Source organism: Centruroides sculpturatus, unplaced genomic scaffold (genome assembly GCF_000671375.1).
Source record: "Centruroides sculpturatus isolate CEXI.00-Female unplaced genomic scaffold, Cexi_2.0 scaffold1624, whole genome shotgun sequence".
NCBI classification, from domain to species: Eukaryota; Metazoa; Arthropoda; class Arachnida; order Scorpiones; family Buthidae; genus Centruroides; species Centruroides sculpturatus.
The window spans coordinates 113,942-138,262 of record NW_019385834.1 but is presented as its reverse complement, the minus strand read 5'-3'; the positions used below and the strand labels follow the sequence as shown (position 1 = coordinate 138,262).

General features: G+C 29.2%; 1 protein-coding gene and 1 long non-coding RNA gene across 2 annotated transcripts in view; one reads left to right on the top strand and one right to left on the bottom strand.

Annotated features, from left to right (window-relative positions):
- LOC111642408 (hippocampus abundant transcript 1 protein-like) overlaps window positions 1–21,184 on the top strand; it is a 29,693-nt gene extending 8,509 nt beyond the window's left edge. Inside the window, exons 2-12 of the mRNA XM_023388755.1 lie at window positions 9,785–9,880; window positions 13,530–13,592; window positions 13,667–13,794; window positions 13,881–13,995; window positions 18,614–18,832; window positions 18,902–19,015; window positions 19,132–19,203; window positions 19,279–19,391; window positions 19,485–19,582; window positions 19,677–19,864; window positions 19,937–21,184. Coding sequence (XP_023244523.1) covers window positions 9,785–9,880; window positions 13,530–13,592; window positions 13,667–13,794; window positions 13,881–13,995; window positions 18,614–18,832; window positions 18,902–19,015; window positions 19,132–19,203; window positions 19,279–19,391; window positions 19,485–19,582; window positions 19,677–19,864; window positions 19,937–20,203 — 1,473 coding nt within the window. The 3' untranslated portion in view covers window positions 20,204–21,184. The remainder of the gene's footprint in view (window positions 1–9,784; window positions 9,881–13,529; window positions 13,593–13,666; window positions 13,795–13,880; window positions 13,996–18,613; window positions 18,833–18,901; window positions 19,016–19,131; window positions 19,204–19,278; window positions 19,392–19,484; window positions 19,583–19,676; window positions 19,865–19,936) is intronic.
- On the bottom strand, window positions 8,645–8,919 carry LOC111642409. The gene is made up of 2 exons (XR_002759546.1): window positions 8,841–8,919; window positions 8,645–8,728 (listed from the first exon to the last, which is right to left on the bottom strand). It is a non-coding gene; the product is annotated as an uncharacterized LOC111642409 (long non-coding RNA).
- Window positions 21,185–24,321: the final 3,137 nt, after the last annotated feature.

Genomic DNA, 24,321 nt, shown 5'->3' with positions numbered 1-24,321 from the left:
CACTTTAATAAATTGTTTTATAATTTCCAAAGTAAGAATTATATGATAGATTTAAAAGGTTGTTTTTTATTGATTTTGATTTCCATTCTTACATTTTGTTATAAGAACAGTAAAATATATATTCATTATATTATATTATTATTATTTTTTTAAATTTAGATTCTGATTTTCTATCTATGCAGTTTATTATGTTCAATTATGTATTTAAATTCATAAATTCTATTTATGAATTTAAATACATTGTTATATTAAAATCTAAATTTAAAAGTAAGATGTAGTGTTGTGCATTTGTAGAAGATAATAGAGAGGTTGAGGCGCACGTTTTAAACATGTAAACGTGTACGTGTGACGTTCGGCGCCGCTTTTCCGTAAGCCTAAAAGTTTGACAATGGTGTTTGTATAGTTGGTGGAATCATGCTCGACATTCCAAACACCATCGTCAAACTTTTAGGCTTACGGGAAAGCGGCGCCGAATGTCACACGTACACGTTTACACGTTTAAAACGTGCGCCTCAACCTCTCTATTACTTCTGTAAATATTATATTTAAAATTGTTGTTTTTATTAACATATAATAATAATAATATTAATTGACAATTGAAACTTATTTATGCTTATCAGGAAAATTTTTTAGAAAATTCTAATAGAGTATTCGAATACAAAATTTTATATATGTTCAATTTACAACAGTTATTTCTTAAGTTGTGGCAACCAATTTTTTCAAGCAAATGCATTGAGGTGAAGAAATTTCAAAATATAGGACTGGATATTAAAGGATGCAATATACTCCACTGAATAATGTTAGTCAGCTCAGTTATGTGTATAGGATTTTAGGTAAGGGAAACAAGAAATGATGATGAATACTTCAAATGTACTATTATACAGTGGTGCCTCATATAACTTACTTAATCCATTCCAGGTGCACGTCTGTTAAGTGAATAGTTCGTTATACGAAACGCATTTTCCCATAGAAATACATGTTAAAACATATAATTCGTTCTGCAGCATAAAATAACCATACTGTACCATAAAAAAAATGAAAATGGAGCAGTCACCAATTATGCCGGATAGTCAGATGTTGTGAGGAGGAGGTAGAGGAACACTTTCTTCACACATTCATACAGATACAGACTTTTTACACATTGCAGCGGGTCTTTTTTTTATTGTTTTTTAATTGGATTCAGATTCAGGAAAGGCTACCGGAGCTTGCAGGGTCAAGTCCTCTTGTTCCATCCTTTGTTTTTTTCCTGCTGGCTTCTTGAGAAACATGTCCAAGGTGGCTGTTTCTCTCTCTCCTTCAACACCTGTCGGAAATGACGGGCAAGAGTGTCATTGTAGAGATAATTGATACTGTTTGCCTCAGCTCTGTTTGGATAATGAGTGTTGGTAAACTCCTGAACCTCTCCCCATTCGACAAGGAAGTTTTTGTAAACTTTCACTCCTTCTGATGATTTCTTGCATTGTTTCAATTGAAATCACTTTTCTGTTTTTTTAGAAGCCATGATTGCACAACACTTGAATAAATGTAAATACCCTGCACTGTGTTGATGTACCTAATAAACAAAGGAGCAAGCCTAATCCTAACGCTCTGTACTTCAGATATACTGATAATATATTCTAATAATACTAATATACCATAAAAATAGCAGATTGTCATTGGCAACGGCAAAAGAGTGGAAACATCATTCGCACTTGTTCGTAGAAAGTCCATTGGTCGCCTCACGTAACTGCCGAACGGAAAGTCCATTGTCCGCAGCCAGTCCGTTGCTCGAGTCACGTAACGGTCAAACAGAAAGTCCGTTATTCGAGGCGTACGTTATACGAGGCACCACTGTATATATTTTTTATTCTTTGTTCAACATTACTGTTTTAAGATAAAAGAACTTTACACAAATACTAAATCTAAGAATCTTTAAAGCATTCTACAAGATTGTCAAATACCAAATATTTAATCACTATTCAGCCGAATACCTAAAAACAGGAGTAAGAAATAATAAAAACACAGTAAATTAATTGTTTTGGTATTTAGATTTAATGTTATCAAGTTAGTGTTGTTTGTTTATATTTATTTATAACTTGTAACATGCACAAAATAAAAAAGAAAGTAATATTAGTCATATGTATTCACAATTTATAATTACAAAGATCAGCACACGTACACGTCTACCGTTGGAGAATCTTTGCACATCTGAGGGTCTGACCCTGCCTATCCTTCTTTTTAAGCGCTCGTCTTTGCTCTTCCCTTTCTCTTTCCTCTATCGCTCTAATCCATGTATGTCTGTGCATACATCACAATACGCGCTTGCAATACTTTAGATTCGTCACTTTTCCATCGTAGAGTTCCCATTTTACAATTACGTGACAGCCTGGTGGTAACGGAGAAAAGAGACAGATAGGACATCGATATAAGTCACAGTTATGATTTCACAGATTCGAGACAGCTTGATAGCTTGAACGGCCCCAGCTTTCACCTGTGGATGCTAAGCAACTTTCATTACAAGCATTTAACTTTCCGAAGTCTATGACAATAATTGTTTGGCATGGACGGCCGCAAATTTCGTGCCAATAAGCTGCCTCGACTTGTTTGATTATGTTATCAACTTAATTTCATGTTTATTTTCACATTTTCACTTCGCGGTCCTTCTCTGTTCTTTTTCCGTTATTTACACGTGTAGGTCATTTCATTGTTATCCACATTTGATATCATCATTTATCACATACTTCCATGACACTCTTGTCTGTCCGCTACAGCTGTCAAGAATTAACGTGATTGGCGAAACGTAGTGACAGCGGGCCAATAGAGAGCAGGGTCCTTGCCATAATGCAGTTTGCGCGCCAATTTTTGTACCTGCGTTAATCAAGCCGAATAGTAAGGCCAAATATTCGGCTATTCGGACATGCTCCTGGCCAAATATTCAGTATTCGGCCTGAGACCGAATATACTATTCGTTGCAACACTAGTAGAATTTTGAATGTGAAGAACTTGTTGTAAAATTCTATGTGCAGTTGCATGGGCTATACCTGGTATGTTCCTAACCTTTTCAGAGACCAGTGTCTGTCTTCCTCCATACATTGGGTGGTCACAGCACAAGCAGTATTGGTACAAACAGTTATATGCATCCATATTCAGTCAAAACCTAAATTCCAGCATAAACTAAATCTATACTAATATTATAAAGAGGTAATGTTTGTATGTAAGTAGGTTTGGATGCAGCAGGTAATCTCCAAAACTACTCATCCGATTTCAAAAATTTTTTCACCAATATTTAGAATGGAACTTCAGGGTGGACATAGGCTGTATATTATTCCGTTAAACATGGGATGGACAGTTCTTTACGGTAAGCCTTACGGGGAAGGCTTACTGTGAAGAACTTCACTTCTATTATACTATTTTAGATGCGGTTTTTTGCATTTTTGATTGCATTTTAATAGGGTACGTCAACAGAATGTACACTAAGAAGGGATTTTTCGATATTCCCCCGGGGGGAGAGGTTCAGGATTAAGGCTTACTGTGAAGAACTTCACTTCTATTATACTATTTTAGATGCGGGTTTTTGCTCTTTTGATTGCGTTTTAATAGGGTACGTCAAGAGAATGTACACTAAGAAAAAATTTTTCGAAAAATTTTCCCCCACGGGGGAAGTGTTATACATTTATAATAGATACATTTTGAGCCACAACAAGGCGTGGCGGGGTCTGCTAGTTTTTAATAAAGCTAATCATTTTTGGCCTTATTCAATAGACTGTCTTAAAATTATATTCATTACACATTATGTTCTAAAGATAAACATTCTATTGTAGAATTCTGTATTTAAATTTTACTTTTGAAACAGAAATGGGAGACAACCAATCAGGAGTGAGATACATAGACAGATGTAAATTTGCCTGTGGTTGCATTTCTTTATGTAGCAAGAGTGTATTGAAAATGACATCACAAACAGCTATTGCTACATTATAGTTTATAAATGCTTTCTGCTTGAGCTAAACATGGATGCTGCAATCTATCTATAATTCCAGTTACAGCCAAAAGTTGTGTTTTAGTTAAAAAACTACAATATAACAAAAGGAGTTGAGTTATATAGAATTGAGCATTTCTCTTTTTGAAAATGTGAACAAAGTAGAGAGACAGATGAATAATTATGTTTAAGATATAGTTTTTTTCCTATTCTTTAGATGACTTTTTCAGTCAGTTTAAAAAATTTACTCATTCTTAATCTTTCCATAACATTCTTAATCTTTATCAACAGTCACTTCAACTTTTTATTTTCACAGTATACTATCCCACTATATATACAAGCATCCATTTGCTTTAAACAGGTAGTGGATGTAAAAGCTGCTTTATCTTTGCTGCAGTGACCTCTTGCAACAAACATTTAGAAATGGTTTGCTACATAATAATGCTTCATTTAGAAATGCTTTGCTGTATAGTGATAGAGCATCACTACATAAAGAATTGCAACCTTTGTTGTAACATTTGACTTTATTAAAATCTAGTCTATGTTGGAATTAAAAGCTTTTGAGTAAATTTATCTTATATTTCCAGTTCATTTGCTTTATTGTTCAGGACATTCTGTATGTGACAAATCAGCACTTTCTTCTCTTCCACATTGGAATGCTGCTAGTCACCTTGCAACATTTCTGTATGGTAACAAAGCTTCCACAAATCCTGTGTTGCATTCTCTCAAGTTTTTGCTAATGAGCATTATTTTCAAATAAGCACACGGTTGTAGCCAATTAATATTTATTCTAAAAGAAGAATGAAAACACACAGTCCATATGTTCAAGGAATTCTAGTGAAAAATCAATCTACTAGTGACATTAGATACCCAAAGTTTTGATGGTTTCTTAATGACTTTTTAAGATTCTGGTTGGATGGTTGGAATCTGATTTATTAAGTGGTGTGTGTGTATATATATAATATATACATATACACACACATTATTTTATATATATGAAATATATACAGGTAACCCCCGTGTAACACGGTAGTTACATTCCAAAAAATTGCCGTGTTATGCGAATCAAAGAACTAGTACGAAAAGGAGGGTTAGGTTCCAAAAATTAAAAAAACATGCTACTATATTTTCATAATTAAGTTAAATATCTTTATTAAAATTTTCTTAAGCGATACATATTAATATAAATTAAACAATGTTTTCTTTGCTTCACTAAAAGCACTATTAACCGAGAGCGTTTTATTTTTGGCAAGTTATCGTTATCCTCTGAGCATTTTTCTGCATTATTTTCAGATTCATGCTTTACCTTTTGCAAAATGTATGTAATTTTAAATTGCTTGCTTCTAGTTAAAAGATCTTTATAAATTTCCTTATATGGTGCTAAGCACTTATGAAGAATAAAGCAAGTATGGAATAAGGGAAAAACATTCGGCAACACCAGACGCAGAAGCGTCGAGATATGGCAAAATTGAAACAATTTTCGTGAAGGACCATATGTATGGAGACGAGAAAAGAAAATTTACACACTGAAGTACTAATAGTTCACGAAAATAATAATTTTCATGAACTATTAGTACTTCAGTATGTAAAAATTTATTACATTTCATGTTGTACGAGGGTTTTACCCATTTCTGGAACCGTGTCAGAGTGAATACGTGCTATAGAAGTGCCGTGTTATACGGGGGTTACCTGTATATATATAATTACTGAATCAGTATACAGTATATTGAACTAACAAATAGTTTTTATCTCTAATTCAATATATTTTTTCATATACTATTTCATTTTAATGGAGTTTTATTATACATAGCTATCCTTATGCAGTATTTCATTTTTTTATATATAGTTATACTATAACATAACTAGAACATCATGCAACTTTGTTGTATCACGATAGAACTGAGGCGGAGCTGGAAAGAAGAGATTCTTGCACCTGTTCGGCATACAAGAGGTGACTTGTTGATACGGAGAGGCAATTCAAGAACAAAGCAATCACCATCGATTGCTTTTTTTCTAGTGATTTGTTTGTTTTTCATGCCTATTTTCTGTTAAGTGCACACAATGCTGTTTTTATTTTTGACCCCTAGCCCTAAATTCCATTAGGTGTGCTCAGCTGTGTCAGGAACATTGACATTGTCATTTTGATTCCACTGCATATTGAAAATGAAGTCATGAATCTCATTTTTTGGATTTCCCATTGCAATTAATGGAAAATGGCAGTTTCATCAAAATCAGCCTGTCAAATTTTGAGAATGAACTCAATTCTATAAGCCCATAGATGATGTGATAGCGACTTTGGGACATCACCTGACAAAATTGTGTGATTCATGTGATTATCTTTATTATATGCCCTTGTGGTATGACTTGATATCTCAAAAAATGGAGCCATGGATCCCGCTTTTTATTATCTTTTTGGATTCCTCATTGCAATTAATAGAAAATGGCAATGTTTAATCAAAATCGACTGAACATATTTTGAGAACAAACAAAACTAAGTCACAAAGAGACTTTGCTAATACTTTGTCTCAATTAAGAAATTGCATTTCGTTTGCAGTGCATGATTTCTTTTAATTGGCATTGAAAAGTTGCATGTTAAAACCTCACTACAGTTTTATCTTCTTTTCCATACATTTTTAACAATCTGTAATTACTAATTTACTCTCACCTCAGTTAGTAGATGATAATCATGTTTCCAATAACAACAAAATTAGATTAAGATATTGGGAATAAAATTCTAATTAAAAATTATTTGTATAAAATACAGGGTTCTTACACATCTAGAAAGTCAGGAAATATGTCAAAAATTATCAAAAAGTCAGAAAATTTACAAAGTACAAAAAATGATAATATGTAAATGGTATTATTTATCATTTTTCATTTTAAAAATTTTGATTGCATAACANCTTATGTTTTCCTTCTTGTTGCATAACTAACACAATAAACATTGGTAATTTAAATTGAAATTTTATGTAATCTAAAATTTTATAGAAGAGAAACAGAATTTTACTGGTAAATTTTGAACATAACTAACTACAAATAATAATTTATTAAAAATTGTTACTATTTAAACAAACGTTTTTTGATGTTGCATGTCTGTGTGATGCATGTATTACTCTAGATTTATAAAATTATAAATATGTAATATATCAAATGTCTACTAAAAGGAACTGAAAGTGTTTACTTATTCTAAAATTACTTATTAGATATTGAAGATTTGATGTTATTTACATTTACAATTTAATTTTTATGTTTTGTTGGTTTTAAGATCAAAACTTTCAACAATCAAATTAATGGTTTTAGTTTTATAGCTTAAAATGATAATTCGTAACAGTTTAATAAATTTACTTAACATCATGTATCATTTATAATCTATATTAAAATGGATCTTCTGAATAACATACAACAATATATCATTACAAATTATGATAATTATATCTGATACACATAAAATATATAATTAGATATATCTTTGATGATAAATTTTAATATCTTTATGGATTTTAACTATCTTTTATTAAACTAGAATAAATCTAAGATTTGCTAATACAAAAATATATTAAGAAAATAAACCTAAATTTATACCATTGCTTTAAAATCAAAAATATATTTTTCAGTTTTTAAAATTTTCAACTGGATTTATTAATTACCCGTCAAAATTTGAACATTTAAAAATTTTTTAAATTCAAATTAATACGTGTGCATGCATGTACCGTACATGCACGTGTGTGTGTATAAAGCTAAAGAATGTATTTTGAGTGTTTTTTAAAAGTGATTTTTATAATAATAGGCTATATATTTATTTCAAACAAAAATCATGCAAAATATAAATGTTTTAAAGTACATAAAGATTTTGTTTACATTTATATTAATCATTAAACAGTATATAAGTTAATTTTGTGTGTGTATATATATACACACACACACAAAATTCATTTATCAAGTTAAGTAAAAAATTTTTAAATTCTTTGTTGTAAATTAGAAAATGGACTTTTTTTTATAAATAATACATATATATATATACACACATATAATAATACAATTCATAGAAAACAAATTCAAAATTTCCTGTATGTCGGAGATTCTTCATCTAAGAGCTTGGACGGATCCAACGACTGATAATAAGTTTTCACCACTACGAAACAAATAATCTGAAAATTAAAACAAATTTTTTTATTAAATTATGAATTAGTTCTTTTAATATACTTTATATATCGTTAAGGGATCTAAAATAGTTTATATTAATCGATATGCAAAAAAAAACCTTCAAGTACATTTTCGGAATACACGTAAAATATGCAAGGAAGAATACTTATATATATGATGTATATGCTGATGTAATTTCCAAGTATTTGTAAAAACAGTTCTATTTTATTTAAAAAAAAATTACTTACATTTAACCCAAGTAAAATGATAGTTATTGCAAAAGGAATAAGATATATCTGAAATACAGATTAAGAATTAAATTTCTTTATACTTTATATCTGTATTTTTATATATTTTATAAAGCATACCAGTTTCAATATAATGAAAGTGATTATTAAAAAGAAAATAGCTCCAGCACACTGCAGAACGATTACAATAATTATCCAAATCATCCAAGGTATTAACGCTCGACGTTTTTCCTTTAAAATAATAGAAATATTTAAAATAGATTTATTTGGAATCCAAGTGTTATTTAAAAATCACATACCTTAGTCACGGCATATAACAGAATTAAGCTTAGAAGAAGAAAAATTACCATGAATACGAAAACAGAAATTAGACTGACGGTGTCTGTTTCAAAAAGAATGAATGAATATTCTTAATACTAAATAAGTACCACAGAATATTTAATATAAAACAAATTTAAAAATGCTTATATAGTCCTATATTAGCAATTACTTACATGCGATATTATTGGATATACTGTAATTAAACTTGGAATATTCCACAGATAAAGTAATTATACTAAGAAACGATGTAATCTGCAAAAATCAAATTTTCATTAAGATAAAAGATAAATAAACTGTACAAATTATTTTTACATACATTAAAAACTGCAATTATTCTGTAATTTGAGAAAATTAATTTATGAAATGAATGTACAGTAGCTATACTATGCCATTAAAAATAAAGCGCATTACTATTGGTGGAGCTTGGAAAACATCAACAATTTTCTTGGCGAAAGTGTGCTTCGAGGGATTTTTTTTTTCATTTTATAGTATCGGAATGTTCCAAATTTAATTGTGACAAAAGAAATACATCAGTTGGTACGTTCGCCATAAAGTTTAGTACACAACCTTCAGATGCTGTTCGTTGGAAATGTGATGGTCCTGGTAAATTAAATTATCGAAAGGATCGTGTTTCTTTTCGATGTCATAAATGCAAGATAAACAATTGGTCATTTGAAGTAATTTTTAAACGTAAATTTGGGAAAATTTCTTGGGAACTACTTTTTCGTTTATTTGGCATCTAATTTGCATAGAATTCACGTTGAGTGTGTACCTGTTTGGCTGTGGGCGTGAGTAGCCGAACAGCTGTTGAATGGACGAATTTCGTACGACACGTTANGTATAGAATAGTTTATAAAACATGCAATTTTAAGCAATTGAAAAGAAGTTTTGCTTGAATGATATATCCTGTTCTCATTAATGCAAAGTTATTTTCTGTTATAAAATTAGTTTTTAAATTATTTTAAAAATTTTATATATATTAATAATAATTTGAAACAATGGATATCATATCAAAAATGGTGAATTTGAAAATGGTATAGTCATACATTTTTAGCAGAGAAATTGTAGGTATACAAATATTTTTAAATTATTAATGTTTTTCTAAAATTATTTTCAGAACTCAGGGATAGGTGAACCTACTGTGTATCATGCATTGGTTGTGATTTTTTTAGAATTTTTTGCTTGGGGTCTACTTACTTCGCCTATGATTGTTGTGAGTTAATTTTTCATATAATTGTTTATTTTAATAAATTAAAAATAATAACATGATTAATAACTTAAGATTTTTCTATATATGATTAGAATAAAAAAGTTATTAAAATTATTCATTAGCAAAATAATACAGTAGGTGCCATTTTTATAATAATCATGTATATTGCTATCGGTTGTCTAACATTATAATGCTCCAAAACATAAATAACATTTACCACTTACGTATATTTTAAAATTGAATTTAAACTTCAATTACTACTTTTGTATTGTAATCATAAATTAGTAACAGTGATAATTTCAAAATTATCATTATTTGTTTATAATTAATTAATAGTTATAATTAAGTAAATAATTTAATCCAGTTTTGCAGCAATATCTATTTCTTCACTTTTGATTATGTATATTGAAAGTCTTTCTTGACACTTTGCTGACTGGAGATAGTTCTTGATCAATTTTAACTTTGAAAATAATCATTCTGCAGAAGCAATAGATACTGGTACAGTTATATTTTCAATAATTACTATGATGATTAAATACTAAAATACATTACCAAGTTTGAGTCCCTGAAAGTGTGAGACCCTAGGCATAGGTGAAAAAGACAATATGTGGGGTTGCTTCTGGTAGTCAATTACAGCCAACTGACAAAACAGACCTTTTTATAGCCATGTTGTTCCAATAAAAATATTATCACAATGGTCAAAATTAAATTAAATTGTTTGATCATATAAAATTTTTGTTTTTGATCTGTGAATGTAATGAAGACTGTGATCTTCATTATGTTTGTTTAGAATACTGCAAAGATTTGTCCCTTAAAGATATAGCATTCTAAATTTTAAGTCTAAGTTTCCAAAAATGAGTCAATACACCGCTGCTGCAAAGTTAAAAATTTCACAACCAGTTTTATGATGATTTAAAAACAATGTAAATATTGAAATGTCAGCAAGAAAAGAATAAACATGATTCAGAAGAGAAATCAGACTGGAAAAGATAATGAAGTTGAGTTAGTTTTGAAGCTTTGATTTAGTAATGTTTGTGAAAACATGGCAACTGATGCATCATAAGAATTAGCTAAAAATAGGGTAAAGAAATATTTCATTACAACTGATGGGTGGTTCAACTGATGAAAGAAAATGGGAAAATATAAGGTATAGATGTGCATTCATGGTGAGGAGAAAACTTAAGATTTTGCTTCAACTAAATTATGGATAAAGGTAGATTGATCAAAAAATTATTGTTGAATAGTCATTGAAGAATATCTACAATGCCTTATGCTTATGTTTAAATATGAAAGTGTTAGAATTTAAATCACTGAAGGAACATTACAGTTATACATATATTGGGTTGTGTGTTGTTATATTAGTAATAACAGTATGGTTATATCTAAATTAAGTAATGCTTTGGAAGCAAAGATTAGATGTCCAGATGATGTAACTGGTAATCAACTGTACTGTAAGCAGGTGTTTCAGGTTTGAGTTCAAATCCTGCTCTGGACTAATTATTTTTTTCCAGAGTATTCTAAATTAAAATAAATTTATGGTAAAAAATTTTTAGTAATTATAAATAAGATGGCAGCTTAACTGTCTGTCTGTAGGCAAATTTCTGTTTTTGATTATTAATTAGCCTTAATATAGTTCTCACTTCTCAGTATAAGCTAGTCTCAAAGTGATTACAATAAATGGCATTTACTGTAATAGATAATTTTGAAAATGTTTAATAATTTTAAATAAGTATTCATGAAATTTAATTAAGATATTAGAATTTCATTAATCAGTTTTTAATGAAAATTTATTCAAGAGGATTTTTAGTTTAGTATTAGATTTCTTACAATATTTAATTCATTTCAATGTCATAAAATAATGAATTGATTTTTTTTTCTTTATTTTCTTTTGAAAGAAATTTATTTTTAATTAATATAAATGTATTGAAAATATATACACAACATTCCTTAAGATAATGTAGTTATATTTAAATATTTCAGAATAATTAATATCTTCTGTAAATAATATACTTTTTATTTATTTATTTATAAAAGCAATTTGATTTTGTTTAATCAGTGATAAATTAAACTGTTTCTATAACTAAGATTATTTAAAAATGCAAAAATAATTAAAATTTATGAAAAATATATGCAACTCTTGATATATCAATTTTTGTAACATTGAAATGACTGTTTTGTTGAATTAAATATATAAAATAAATAAATATATATTTATGTATATAATCTGATAAGAAAAAATGAGATGTTTATTTAGACTAAATGTCTATAGATTTTAATAGTGAAGATTTTATGTAGCACAAGCTGTCGCCTTAAATTCTAATGAAGTGTTTTTTAGTGGAATAAGGTTACCATAGCAACTGTAAAGTCAAAATTAAATAAGCAGTCATAAAATTTAAACTTAATTGATTCTTCAACTAATTTTATATTAATATATTTTTACACTTGATGAATGACTCTTTGCAATAACATATAATTCAAATTTTAGTCTTTTAATATTTATTAATGTTAAGATGTTTTCTTTTTACTGTTAAATTTTTTCAGTAAAAAAAAACAAATAAAACTGAGTAAATTATTTAAATGTTTATGTTGAATATAAATAACTCTACAGTTAATATATTTATTTATTTTTAAAAATTTCAAAATATAATTCAGTATATCTACAAAAGATCTTATAGTGAATGTACACTACATGTATGTGCTATTCTAATTAATGTATTCATAGGGTGATTTATTAAACTAATATTGAAAACAGTACATAGTATATTTAACTCAAAGGAATTTTTAAATTATTTAAATAAAATATACTAAAATAAACAATATTTGTTCTAATTTATTTATAGAAATCATATTTTTGATTTTTAAATTCTCATCTTCAAATATGCAAATCAAATACAAACAACTGGAGTGTTTATTTTAATATCTCATTTACTATTTATGCTGTTACAATTAAATATTTTTTTTAAAATTGAAAAGCATTTTAGAATTTAACTGATATACATGTTAGTTATAATGACTAAATACATCAATAATTTAATATCACCTATAAATATGTCATATAAATTACCTTACAAAGCATTGTATTTTGATTTTAAAATTTCAGTTATTGCAAAACTGATGATATCAGCTTCCTTTTGAGTTTTTTATTAAATGATGATGATGTTATTCCCATATAAGATTTAAGTTTTTTTTAAACAATTTATCAATGAGAGAATAAGTATAAATAAGAATTCAAGTCAAACAAACTATCAGTACATTAAAAAAGGAGGGAAATGTAGTAAAGTATAATTAAATCACATTTATCAGTATTGAGTCTAAATCTATATTATCAAGTCTGAACATTGCATAATTTTTTAAAATTTCTTCCTGTTACTAAAATTTGTGCAATAGTATTTTCTTTGACCTTTAGATTTAAATGATTTGTTTTATTTATTTAGGATTTTTTTAAATTAAGCTTTTTAAAATATTAGTCTTTGTTTTTTAAAAAAATTTTCGGATAAATTAATAGCAATCTATCAAATCATGAACTTGATTTAAAATTTTTTTTTAGATAGAATTTAATGAAATAAATTTAAATTTAATATTATTAAAGCTTTATTTTTTTGAAATTATGATTAATTTTAATTATTTTTAATATTATTATTTTTGTTTGTAGGTGTTAAATGAAACATTTCCTAACCATACTTTTTTGATGAATGGGTTAATTGTGGGTATAAAGGTGAGTTTGTATTACTTTATGATATAAATATATGAAAATATCATCATTTATAAGACCAATAATTTTTTTTATAGGGTATTTTATCTTTTTTGAGTGCTCCTTTAATTGGAGCACTTTCTGATGTTTGGGGTCGAAAACTATTTCTTCTTCTGACAGTTTTCTTTACCTGTGCCCCAATACCTCTCATGAAATTAAATACATGGTATGCAGGTTATGCCAAAATTTTACAATAAGTTGCTGCATAAAAATAATTAAAACTACAAAAATTCATTTTTGTTTAAATTTTAGGTGGTATTTTGCAATGATCTCAATTTCTGGAGTTTTTGCTGTAACATTTTCTGTTGTGTTTGCTTATGTAGCAGATGTCACTGAAGAACAAGAACGAAGTGCAGCATATGGACTCGTAAGTATAATTGTAAAAAAGTTTCTTTATGTATAATTAATTATAAAAAATACTAATCTGATTTCATACAAAAGTGTTTATATTTTTTTGCCTTAGAATAAATATTCCTTATAATAAAAACTTAATTTGATTTTCAGATTTTAAATAAATACAGAATAAATATTTTTGAAATTTTATATATTTGGATTTTGTAAATCAGAGTAAGTAATTAAAGAAGTTAGTTACAAAAATAATGATCAAAGATATAAAATTCTCTTCTATTTTTATAGAATAAATAAACTTTATAAAAATTTTTTTTTGCATACTACTCATATACAATTATCATCTGATTTACACTACTCAGACTTTAATTGGTTTTTTTTACAATTATAGGCTTTGTTAATTTCATGATATGGTTATTTGTATCAAAAAAAAATTTAAATATTTTGATCTTTTTCAAAAAATTAATTTCTTATGTGCCATTCTGGGTATTTCACCACCATTTCCATATAAAATTCTTAATTTTTACATGTAACTATTTTTATTTTTCTGGGGTTACTTATGTAGATTTTGTAACTTTGGCTTATCAGGTATGTATATTTAAGGTGTTATTTAATGTGTAGTATGTCATTATTTACGGTGGTATAGTTACAATATGTTGTTAATCGTTCCTGGCTTATGTAAAATCTGACTTGAAGTCCTTGCATATATCTTGGATAGAATCCATTCAAAAACGATACTTATATGAATTCACAATAAATTTTTACTTGAAGAATAGCTTATAATAAACTTGCATGAAATTTCAGGTTAATTTTTTTTAATCTGATATATAGTAAGTTGTTATATTTTTCCACAAAATATGTTTATACTCTGTACTTTGATATTTCAGTAACCTAAAATTTCTATATGAAAAGCATTCTAATATAAAATTCCTAGTTTGTGTATATTTACTTTTCCAAAACAACACTTTATTTGAATAGCTGGGCTTTCTATATATGTCAGCAGTAGGATTAATTTTGATGAGTCAGCGTTTACACAGATTCCAGTATCCTTTTGTGATTCATGACATCATTTAAATCTTTTTACAAAATTAAGATTTTAATTAATAAGGATGAGTTTTGAAATATAAAAACAAGTTATTAATTTTTTACATTTTATTGACATAACAGTTACTTTAAAATAATGAGTTCTGCAGGTATTTAGTTTGTTTATAGATAGGTTTTGTTGGGATTGATGGAGTATGTGTAAAATGTGATGATGACAAAGATTTTTTTTGTAATTAAGACAAGCAACTATTGGGTTGGAATCAGCCCATAGTTAATCTAGTCTTAACCATGCCTGAATTAATCTAATAATAAAATTGTCTATATGTAATTAATATTAACTATATATCAGCTCATTTTAATTACATGAAAACTGTGTGGTATTCTTTGAGTACTTCATTATTAGAGGTTAGTGGTCATGAATTATTGTGCATATTTTAATGATGAATAGTTACAATCCAGATTTTAGGTAAATCGAGATCGAAGTGAGTCGTGGATTGTGTGCGAACGTAGTATAAGCCAAAAAGTTGAGAGTATGTCAGGAAGTTGAATCATGGCACAGATTTTAGCGATCCATGTGGTTGGGACAGTCAGTTTGTACGATTTACATTTTCAAATAGTTGTTTGTCTGGCAAATGGATTTGCAGTACACCATAAAGAAAACAATAGCAGACATGATACATAATCCATCCAAAACTGGTCAAGGAACTGATCTAGTTTCTTGTTGAAGAGGGATTACAGAGCAGCCAAAATCCATAGATATATATCATTATTGCAGTCTTTGATTGCCTCCTTTTTAGCAGCCCTAAAGTCTAAATGATTGGGAAAACTCAGCACAAGCATTGTCCTTTTGTAATAAAGTAAGACCCCGCTTAATGCTGCATCGCTTAACGCTGATTCAATGTAATGCAGCATTTCATTGATTCATATATAATATGATTATTCCCAAACACGAACCATTCAGCAAAAGGTGGCAATTCGTCATAGTGCTGTAGTTCCCTTAAATCCGTTTGTTTTGTGCAATTTTGGAAAAAATATAGCATCATGGATGCCATAGGAAATAGCAACTTGGCTTGGCAAGAATTAACTGATAAATGCATGAACAGAATGTGGAAGAAGTTATGGCTGAAGGTATCCAAGAATTCTCATCGAGAAAAGCCTATCGCTGTATTGTTAGGTTGACCAAATTGTCAATTTAATTGATACAGGAGATGTAGACAAGCAGGATATTGGGAGTTATTGCAGGTTTCAAGTAAGAGCTTTACCAACGATGACATCAAGAACTGGCAGAACAAGGATTTATGTAGAACTGGAAAACAGAGATTCTGAAAACAGAGAACCCAAAGAACTTGCTACAGATTTTGTAAGATGGCCGATCCGGGGAAAGAAAAGGGTTTTGAAACCCACTTCACGGCAACTGTGTAAGGATGCCGTCTCTTAGGTGGGATCTATTAATCCCGCGTCAGGATGGACCTAAGGGAAGGTTGTATGTGGGCAGTGACGGAGGAGGCAAATGACGACAAGTGTTTTACACAAGAAAGCCGTTTATTTGTTAACATATATGCTTACATCGGCAATCGACAGTCCTTCACTAGTTTCTTCCCTCGAAGATGCGGAGTGTGAGAACTTCGGCGTCGGTCGTAGCCCCGGGGCGGATGAGATGCTGTTGCTGATCACGGCGGACGATCGGAAGATATAAGCGGCGGAGTCCACAGTTCCTTTGCGACGACACACCACAATAGAAGTCACTACCTTTCGTGGAGTCGGAGGAGAGCCCCCCTGACCTCGGATTTCGGATTTTTATAGTTTTTCTCTTCCACTATTCGGACTTCCGATTGGCCCTTCATCCCCTTTCTCGCTTCCCGATTGGTCTCTCTTTTGTTTTGGGATAAACTGAGACCGCCTCAGGTCACGAGAAAGGTCCGATTCCAGGTGTCTGCTCGACGCCGTTCTGTCGATTGTTGACAATATTGCAAGACTCGCGCTCATAATTTAGCTCCGTTACTCGCGATTTCTGTCATCTGGGTACTCGAACGATCATATGCAATGATTTATCTCTCTTAAATCTTTCCCTCTTTTCAGAAATTGTTTCCCTAGATTGACTGTTTATGAGAGCTGGGGTCAAAGTTCTACCTGCATATGACCACTTGTCTCTGAATTATAACTTTTCATTCTGACATTGACAGTTAGTTTAACACGTGTTCGAGTAATCCGAGACTCGTTGTCTACATTTTGTGCCGCGTTGTTTAAATTATGGGATTTTCCTCTCCCTCTCATAATTAATCTATCGTTATTATTTAATCATAGGAATATCGCGATTTACATGATTCGGACCTCGGTTGGGTCTTCACAATTTTTTTAGTAAAAGTTTGGTAACAATAACCGAAATTGTTGATCAAATTGTAGTGAATTATCTAGATTTTGAAAGGAGTGCAAAAGCAAAATGAGGTGTTTTGGATGCGATCTTCTGCTACTGACATTTGCTTAAGGAGAGAAAAAAGCGACAAATGAAACTTCACGACTTTATTGCAAAAAAAAAAAAAGATTTTCAGAAAAGTCAGTACCTTCGTCACAAAAAATGAACTAATTAGTATATTATTATACATTTCTATGTGCATTTGCCTATGTGTTATTTAACATTTATTATTATACAGATTAATATAAAATTAGTGTAACTTAAGTAAATTTTTTAATTTTATTTTCGGTCGTGTGTTCTCCATATCCCTATTTACTCTGTTAAAATGGTCTCGTTTAACGCTGTTTCGCTTAGCGCTTTGTCATCTAGGAACGCATTCCCCGCGTCAAGCTGGGTCTTACTGTAATGCATGTTCCCACATTGCACCTACTGTCCAAGATAAACAGCAGAAGTTTGGTTGAGAGGCATTTGACCACTCACCTTTATTCCTCCAATATGTCAAACTATGACTACCATGTCTCTGGATCTCTGAAGAAGGCACTTAAAGAAAGGCATTTCACTTAGGATGATGATTTAATGCCATGTCATTGAGAAATGTTTTCAAGAACAACCAAAGACTTTCTTCCACAACAGTATTCTTAACCTAATCAAAGTTGGACAATTGTTTAAATGCCAGTGGCAATTACTTTCAGTTTTACTCATGTCCATGTTATGTTAAAAAATATTGAACTTTCAACTTTTGGCTCATACCAATGCATGCCATAAATAGAGCAGATGTTGATGTGTTTTAGAATATTGTACATATATTAAAGTCTTTGTTGATTATATCATACAGTTGGATAAATTTTTGGTTTATTTATTATTCATCACTGAAATATGCTCAATAATTTATGACCAATCTACATATTAATAATGATGTAATTATCATTGAATTTCTTAAATTTTCTTCATTATATGTTTTCATTTGAGATGTTTGTAACCAATTGTAAGCATCTCTCTATAATGTATATTAAGTAATTTTTTTTTTACTTAATTACATTATTGTTTATGTAGTTTATGTAATTTTAAAATATTGTTTTATTAAATTTCATGTAAAAAATTACAATTAAATTAAGTGTTAAATTACTACAATTTGTAATAAATAATTGAAACACTGCCTAAATATTATATATAAATTCAGGTTTCAGCTACTTTTGCTGCCAGTCTTGTAACAAGCCCAGCTTTGGGTGCATATTTAGGACGTGCATATAGTGATAATTTGGTTGTTGCTTTGGCATCAGCAGTTGCTCTTTTAGACGTATTCTTTATCATGGTTGCTGTACCTGAATCACTTCCAGAAAAAGTGAGGCCTGCTTCTTGGGGTGCCCCAATATCTTGGGAACAAGCCGATCCTTTTGCTGTAAGTATAATAGCAGACATTAAAAATTAAAATTGTTTGTTTTAATATTTTTTCTTTTTATAATTGTAGTCACTAAGAAAAGTTGGAAAAGATCATATGATCCTTATGTTGTGTATAACAGTGTTTCTATCCTATCTGCCAGAAGCTGGTCAATACTCTTGCTTCTTTGTATATCTTCGGCTGGTAAGATAGTTTATTATTAAATCATACCATTACATTTATCTTTTTTGGGTTAGTATTGAATTATCTTTTTATTATATAATAAAGTATCTTGTATGAAACAGTTTATTTATTTATAGGTCATGGGATTTTCTGCTGATGAGGTAGCTCTCTTTATTGCTGTTGTTGGCTTACTTTCTGTGATTGCACAAGTAAGTTATTTTTAAATTATTACATTTTATTATTGAGTATTTTTTATATAAATTATTCTGTTTTTTGTTATTTAGACTGCAGTTTTGACAATGCTAATGAAAACAGTTGGCAGCAAACACACTATCATGATAGGTTTATTGTTTGAAATGTTGCAATTGATGTGGTATGGCTTTGGATCTCAAACATGGTAACAAAAGAAATTTTGGATATTAATATTAACTGAAATCCAGTTTAAAATCTAACTTCAAAACAGATTTATTTTATGATTTGTTTTTTCAAGGATGATGTGGGCTGCAGGTGTTCTGGCATCTGTTTCTAGCATTACATATCCAGCTATTAGCTCTTTTGTTTCATTACATGCTGATGCAGATAAACAAGGTAATAATATTGATTTTGACATGGTGCTTTTTGCAATAAATTTATCTTGAAATGAAACTTCTTTATATATTTTGTAATAATTTTTTTTAAACAGGATTGGTTCAAGGAATGATAACTGGAATGAGGGGATTATGTAATGGTTTAGGACCAGCTGTATATGGATTTATATTCTATCTCTTTCATGTTGACTTAAGTGAAGATGCCATCAGCCATGCCACTGCCAAACATAGCCGGCTGCACGAGGTGATTAATGGCACATTTGTTTATTCAGAAGAAACACAGGTAATTGATCTCAAAATATTGATTAACATAGCATTTATTTTAAATTTAAAATTAAAATGGTATTTTATACAGCTTATACCAGGACCACCTTTTGTATTTGGTGCTTTTCTTGTGATATTAGCACTCCTCGTAGCTGCCTTCATTCCCGATTCGCACAACTGCAATGGGGCAAGATCCCCAACTCATCACCACCATCACCATCACCATCTCCACCACCGAAGTAACACACACACATCAATATCACCTGCAGCTAGTACGTCAGACTTGTTTCATTATGATATAATTCACAAACGAACTGATGGACTGCAGCCCCTAATGCAAGACACGGATCCTTTATAGCATCAGCTGATACTAAGTTTGGATGGGATTCACACTGTCAGGTACAACCCATCACCTTCAATTTCTACTGAACAGAGTAGAAAATCCAGTTTCAATTCAGGCTTTTAAGAGTTAAAACTCTATGTGCCCCATACAAGTCTTTCTGTACAGCTAGGTACAGATAGCTATAGGTTTAAAAAGATATTTTGTGATGACAAATATTGTAATGGTTAATCTGCCCAATCAGATTTATTTTAAAAAATGAGAAGGGTGAATTTGGGAAGGGAATATTAATTTATCTTAAATAGATAGTTATCTGATGACCAAATGATGCATATTCAATATATTCCAAACTGTACAAAATGTTTAACAGAATATTTTTAAGTTGTTAAATGCTTTAGATGAAAGTAAATCTAACAAAGTTTATTTTATAACTTAAAAAAAATTATCTTAATACTACTTTTGCAATTTTATTTTATTTTCAGCAAAAGAAAAAAAAAATTATTTACCAAACTTTTTGTAACATACTTTCAATATCAGTAAATTGTATTGATATTGTTTTTGTGTCATTCCATATGTAGATATCTTGTGCATTTTACATGGCAGGAATCATATTAAATTATTGTTGGCATGGACACTAACAGTATTTAGTAATTGCATTACATTGCTAGTCAATGTTTTAATTCTCTTTGATAAGTTCTAGCACAGTTTGCTATTTGTATATCTGCACAGGCTTGTGAATGTTTCGTCCATAATTATCTATATAAAAAAAAGGCCGGAACTGCTTATCTCCTCTGTGTTCATTAATATAGCAAAGTTGTATATTAGGTATGTTGTGTATCCTTTAGGAAAAAAAAGGCAAATTATAGCTTGGTAAATCATTAAATCTATTTCCTTTAAATTTTTAAATTTGATGTTTTTGCCCACGAGAATGTACAAATTCTTTGACCATATCGAAGTGGTTCTGCATCTTACTCAATAAATTTGTATATATACTGTAAACTGTGTCTATTATTTATAGCACTGTCTTCCTAGCATAGCTATATTTAATTTTTTTTAATCTATCCAATTGATATAATAATTGAAATTTTCTACTGCAAGACAAATTTTAATCATTCAAATTTTATCATACTCCATTAAAGTTAAATCTCATTATCTTGCCTGATTTATTTCACTCTTGATCAATGTTTTTAATAAAAAGCATAATATTTTCCTATCCTATGCATAATCTTAATGATTTGAAGAATATAATTAAGATTATGTATAGGATAAGAAAAGATTATGCTAATTAATAATTAAGTCAGTTCAAAATTGATTAAGCATAATCAATTTTGAACTGACTTAATTATTAAACAAACAAAGTAAGTTTTAGATTCTATTTTCTAAAATCAATAATTTATGAACAAGTTTTTATAACTATTTTTGAAATATGCTTTTTTTATAATTATGAATATACCAATCCTGTGATATATTACGAAAAAATATTGCTTGCACAATAAGTAATGGAGGTAATTTTCTGTTTCATTCTTCATGTTAGAAAAATACCATTACAAAGTGCAAAGTTTAAAGAATTTAAGTACTTTACTAACTTAAAGTATTGTTTTTTTCCAAGTTTATATAAATTAAACAGATAAAAGCAATGGGAAAGCATCAACTTCAAAATTATTCTGTCATATGCTTCATTTTAAAATAAATCTGAAAGTTCAGGTTTAAATGTTTTGTTGTTGAATGTTAAAAATGTTCATTTTTATAATTTTAAAATATTATAAACTTCTACAAATTTATTGTGTTTTTATTTTATATTTTGTTCTCCAAAATGTAGCAATATTCAAAATATACTGTTTTTTAAGTAATGCATTTTTGTTACTGTATGTATACATATAAATATTTTGTCCTTTATGAATAAATTTTTTAACTTTGCACTCTATTATGGTATTTTTGATCTAACACCAGAAAAGTTTGTAAAACAATGCATTTGAAAATAGTATGTCTTTTTATAAGAGAGAATAATAGAGAAGAAAATATTGGTACCATTTTGCCTAACTTTGAATTTGTTACCTGTATAATAATCATAAAATTCATTATTATATAGCATACAATATTGTTAAGTGACAAAAAAAGAAATTATTAAGTTGTAAACATTAATCCTCAGATTGTTAAAAAAAAAAAAAATTAAACCATTTCCAAGGAATGATTTTCTAGAACCTAATCAATTTTATTACATGCTTACATCTAAATATTTAGGTAATAAGTATAATAATTTGCATTAAATCTTTTAAAATACATTTTATATGAGATCTTGGATCATATGACTTATTATTATTGATTCAGTGGAATTCTACAGATTTCCGTAATTTCTTAAAGGAAATTGTTTGGTCTTTTTAACTTTTAACAATATATTATAAACTGAAAGAAATTTTCTTCTTTTGAATTGGCATGTGTACTAAATACTTTTTTTAAAAATATTTTTGATATTAAAAACAACAACAATCTTCATTTTGATTCTAAAATCGTTAAAAATATATGAAACTGAACTCATACTCAGCAGAAAAAATAATTCATCTCTAAACATGCTTCTGAGGAACATTTATTTGCTTATAAACTGCTCCAAAATAGAATACATTTATATCTGATATTCCAAAAATCAGTCATCTGAGGATGGTGTATACATTAGCCTGAAAACATTAGTGTCTAAGCAAATAGAAATTTCTCAATAGCCAAAGGTGTTTAGTGATGAATTAAAGATTTTAGTGTTTACACTGTCTTGTACNAATTCATTCAAGTATTGAAAATAGCTAACATGGAGAGTTGGATTGATATGTCTTAACTAATTTATCAATGTTTAATGTTCATTATTTTCATTGTAAATATTTTTATTCAAGTTGGTTTATGTAGCAGTTACACATACACCATTCTATTGCTCTATCATAATTTTTGTTCTTAGCCCAATATTTTAGAGATTAGATCCGAACTACCTTCCATGACCTTACCTATTTTTCAGTGTTTCTAAGGATATGTCCTGCATACCCTAATGCTTAAAAAATGATATAAACCTATTGTAATAAATGCAGGATGTGGCAATGGAGTAAAGTAAAAAGGGAACTGCTTGGTTGCAACAGCTGGTATGCTGTAGAGTACACATACCAAAAAACAAAAGGAAATAAGGTACAAAGTACAAGAATCTTCTTAAATATAACAAAAAATTTATTACAATTACTCAAAATCTCAAACAATTAACCTGATTAAAGAAGAAAAACCCTCAGGGTCAATTTGACAAAAGTTAACTTCATATGTAAAAAACATTATGACAGAAAATAAAATCTTGCTTAACAAGTTTCTCTGCCAATATCTGGTTACAAAAAAAAAAAAAAAAAAAACACATATTTTACCTATATTTAAACCCTAATGTAATTCTATTCATTATTCAAGTCTTATTAGGCAAATGTGCATGTGACTATTTTGCTGCTAGTTTAATTATTATTAGCAGGTATGAATTGTTAATGCTGTAATAGAATACAATGTAGCTGATAATTGGGTTGAAATTTGAGAATTTATGGGTCTACAATTTTTTCAATGTCGTCATTCTGTCCTTCCTTCATTGAGAATGGAGTTAGATGAAAGACATGACCAGATATAGAAACCTCTTAGAGGCGGGAGGTCTACATATGTATACAAATTTCCAGTGCAAAATAACGTTTGAACTGAAATAAACTTCCTTCTCCTGAAAGGTGTTAGATAGACAACAGGCCAATTAAAAGATTGCATTTGCTTAATAATAATTAATATCTGTGGCATGACAGCCAAATTGGACAGTTAAGGTGTCTGCCATCTACTCTGGGGGAGTTGGATTAATTTTTTTCATAGGATGGTCTGTCGTGGATATGTCAAACACTGTCACTCACCCAGTCACCTCATGGGGCTGAAAATAGGCCCTCTTAGTGCTCACATGGCAAAAAGAGTAAAAAATTTTTAAATTGCTTTGCCATGGATATTTTTTGTTATCTTATTTAATTGCACAGCCATCAATTTGATTTAAGGATTATTTGTTTAAATGAAGACAATACCTTTCTGTTTCACCTAATACTGGAATCTAAATACAGACAATTGCAAGATTCCACTTATGGTGTCTGTATGTGTAC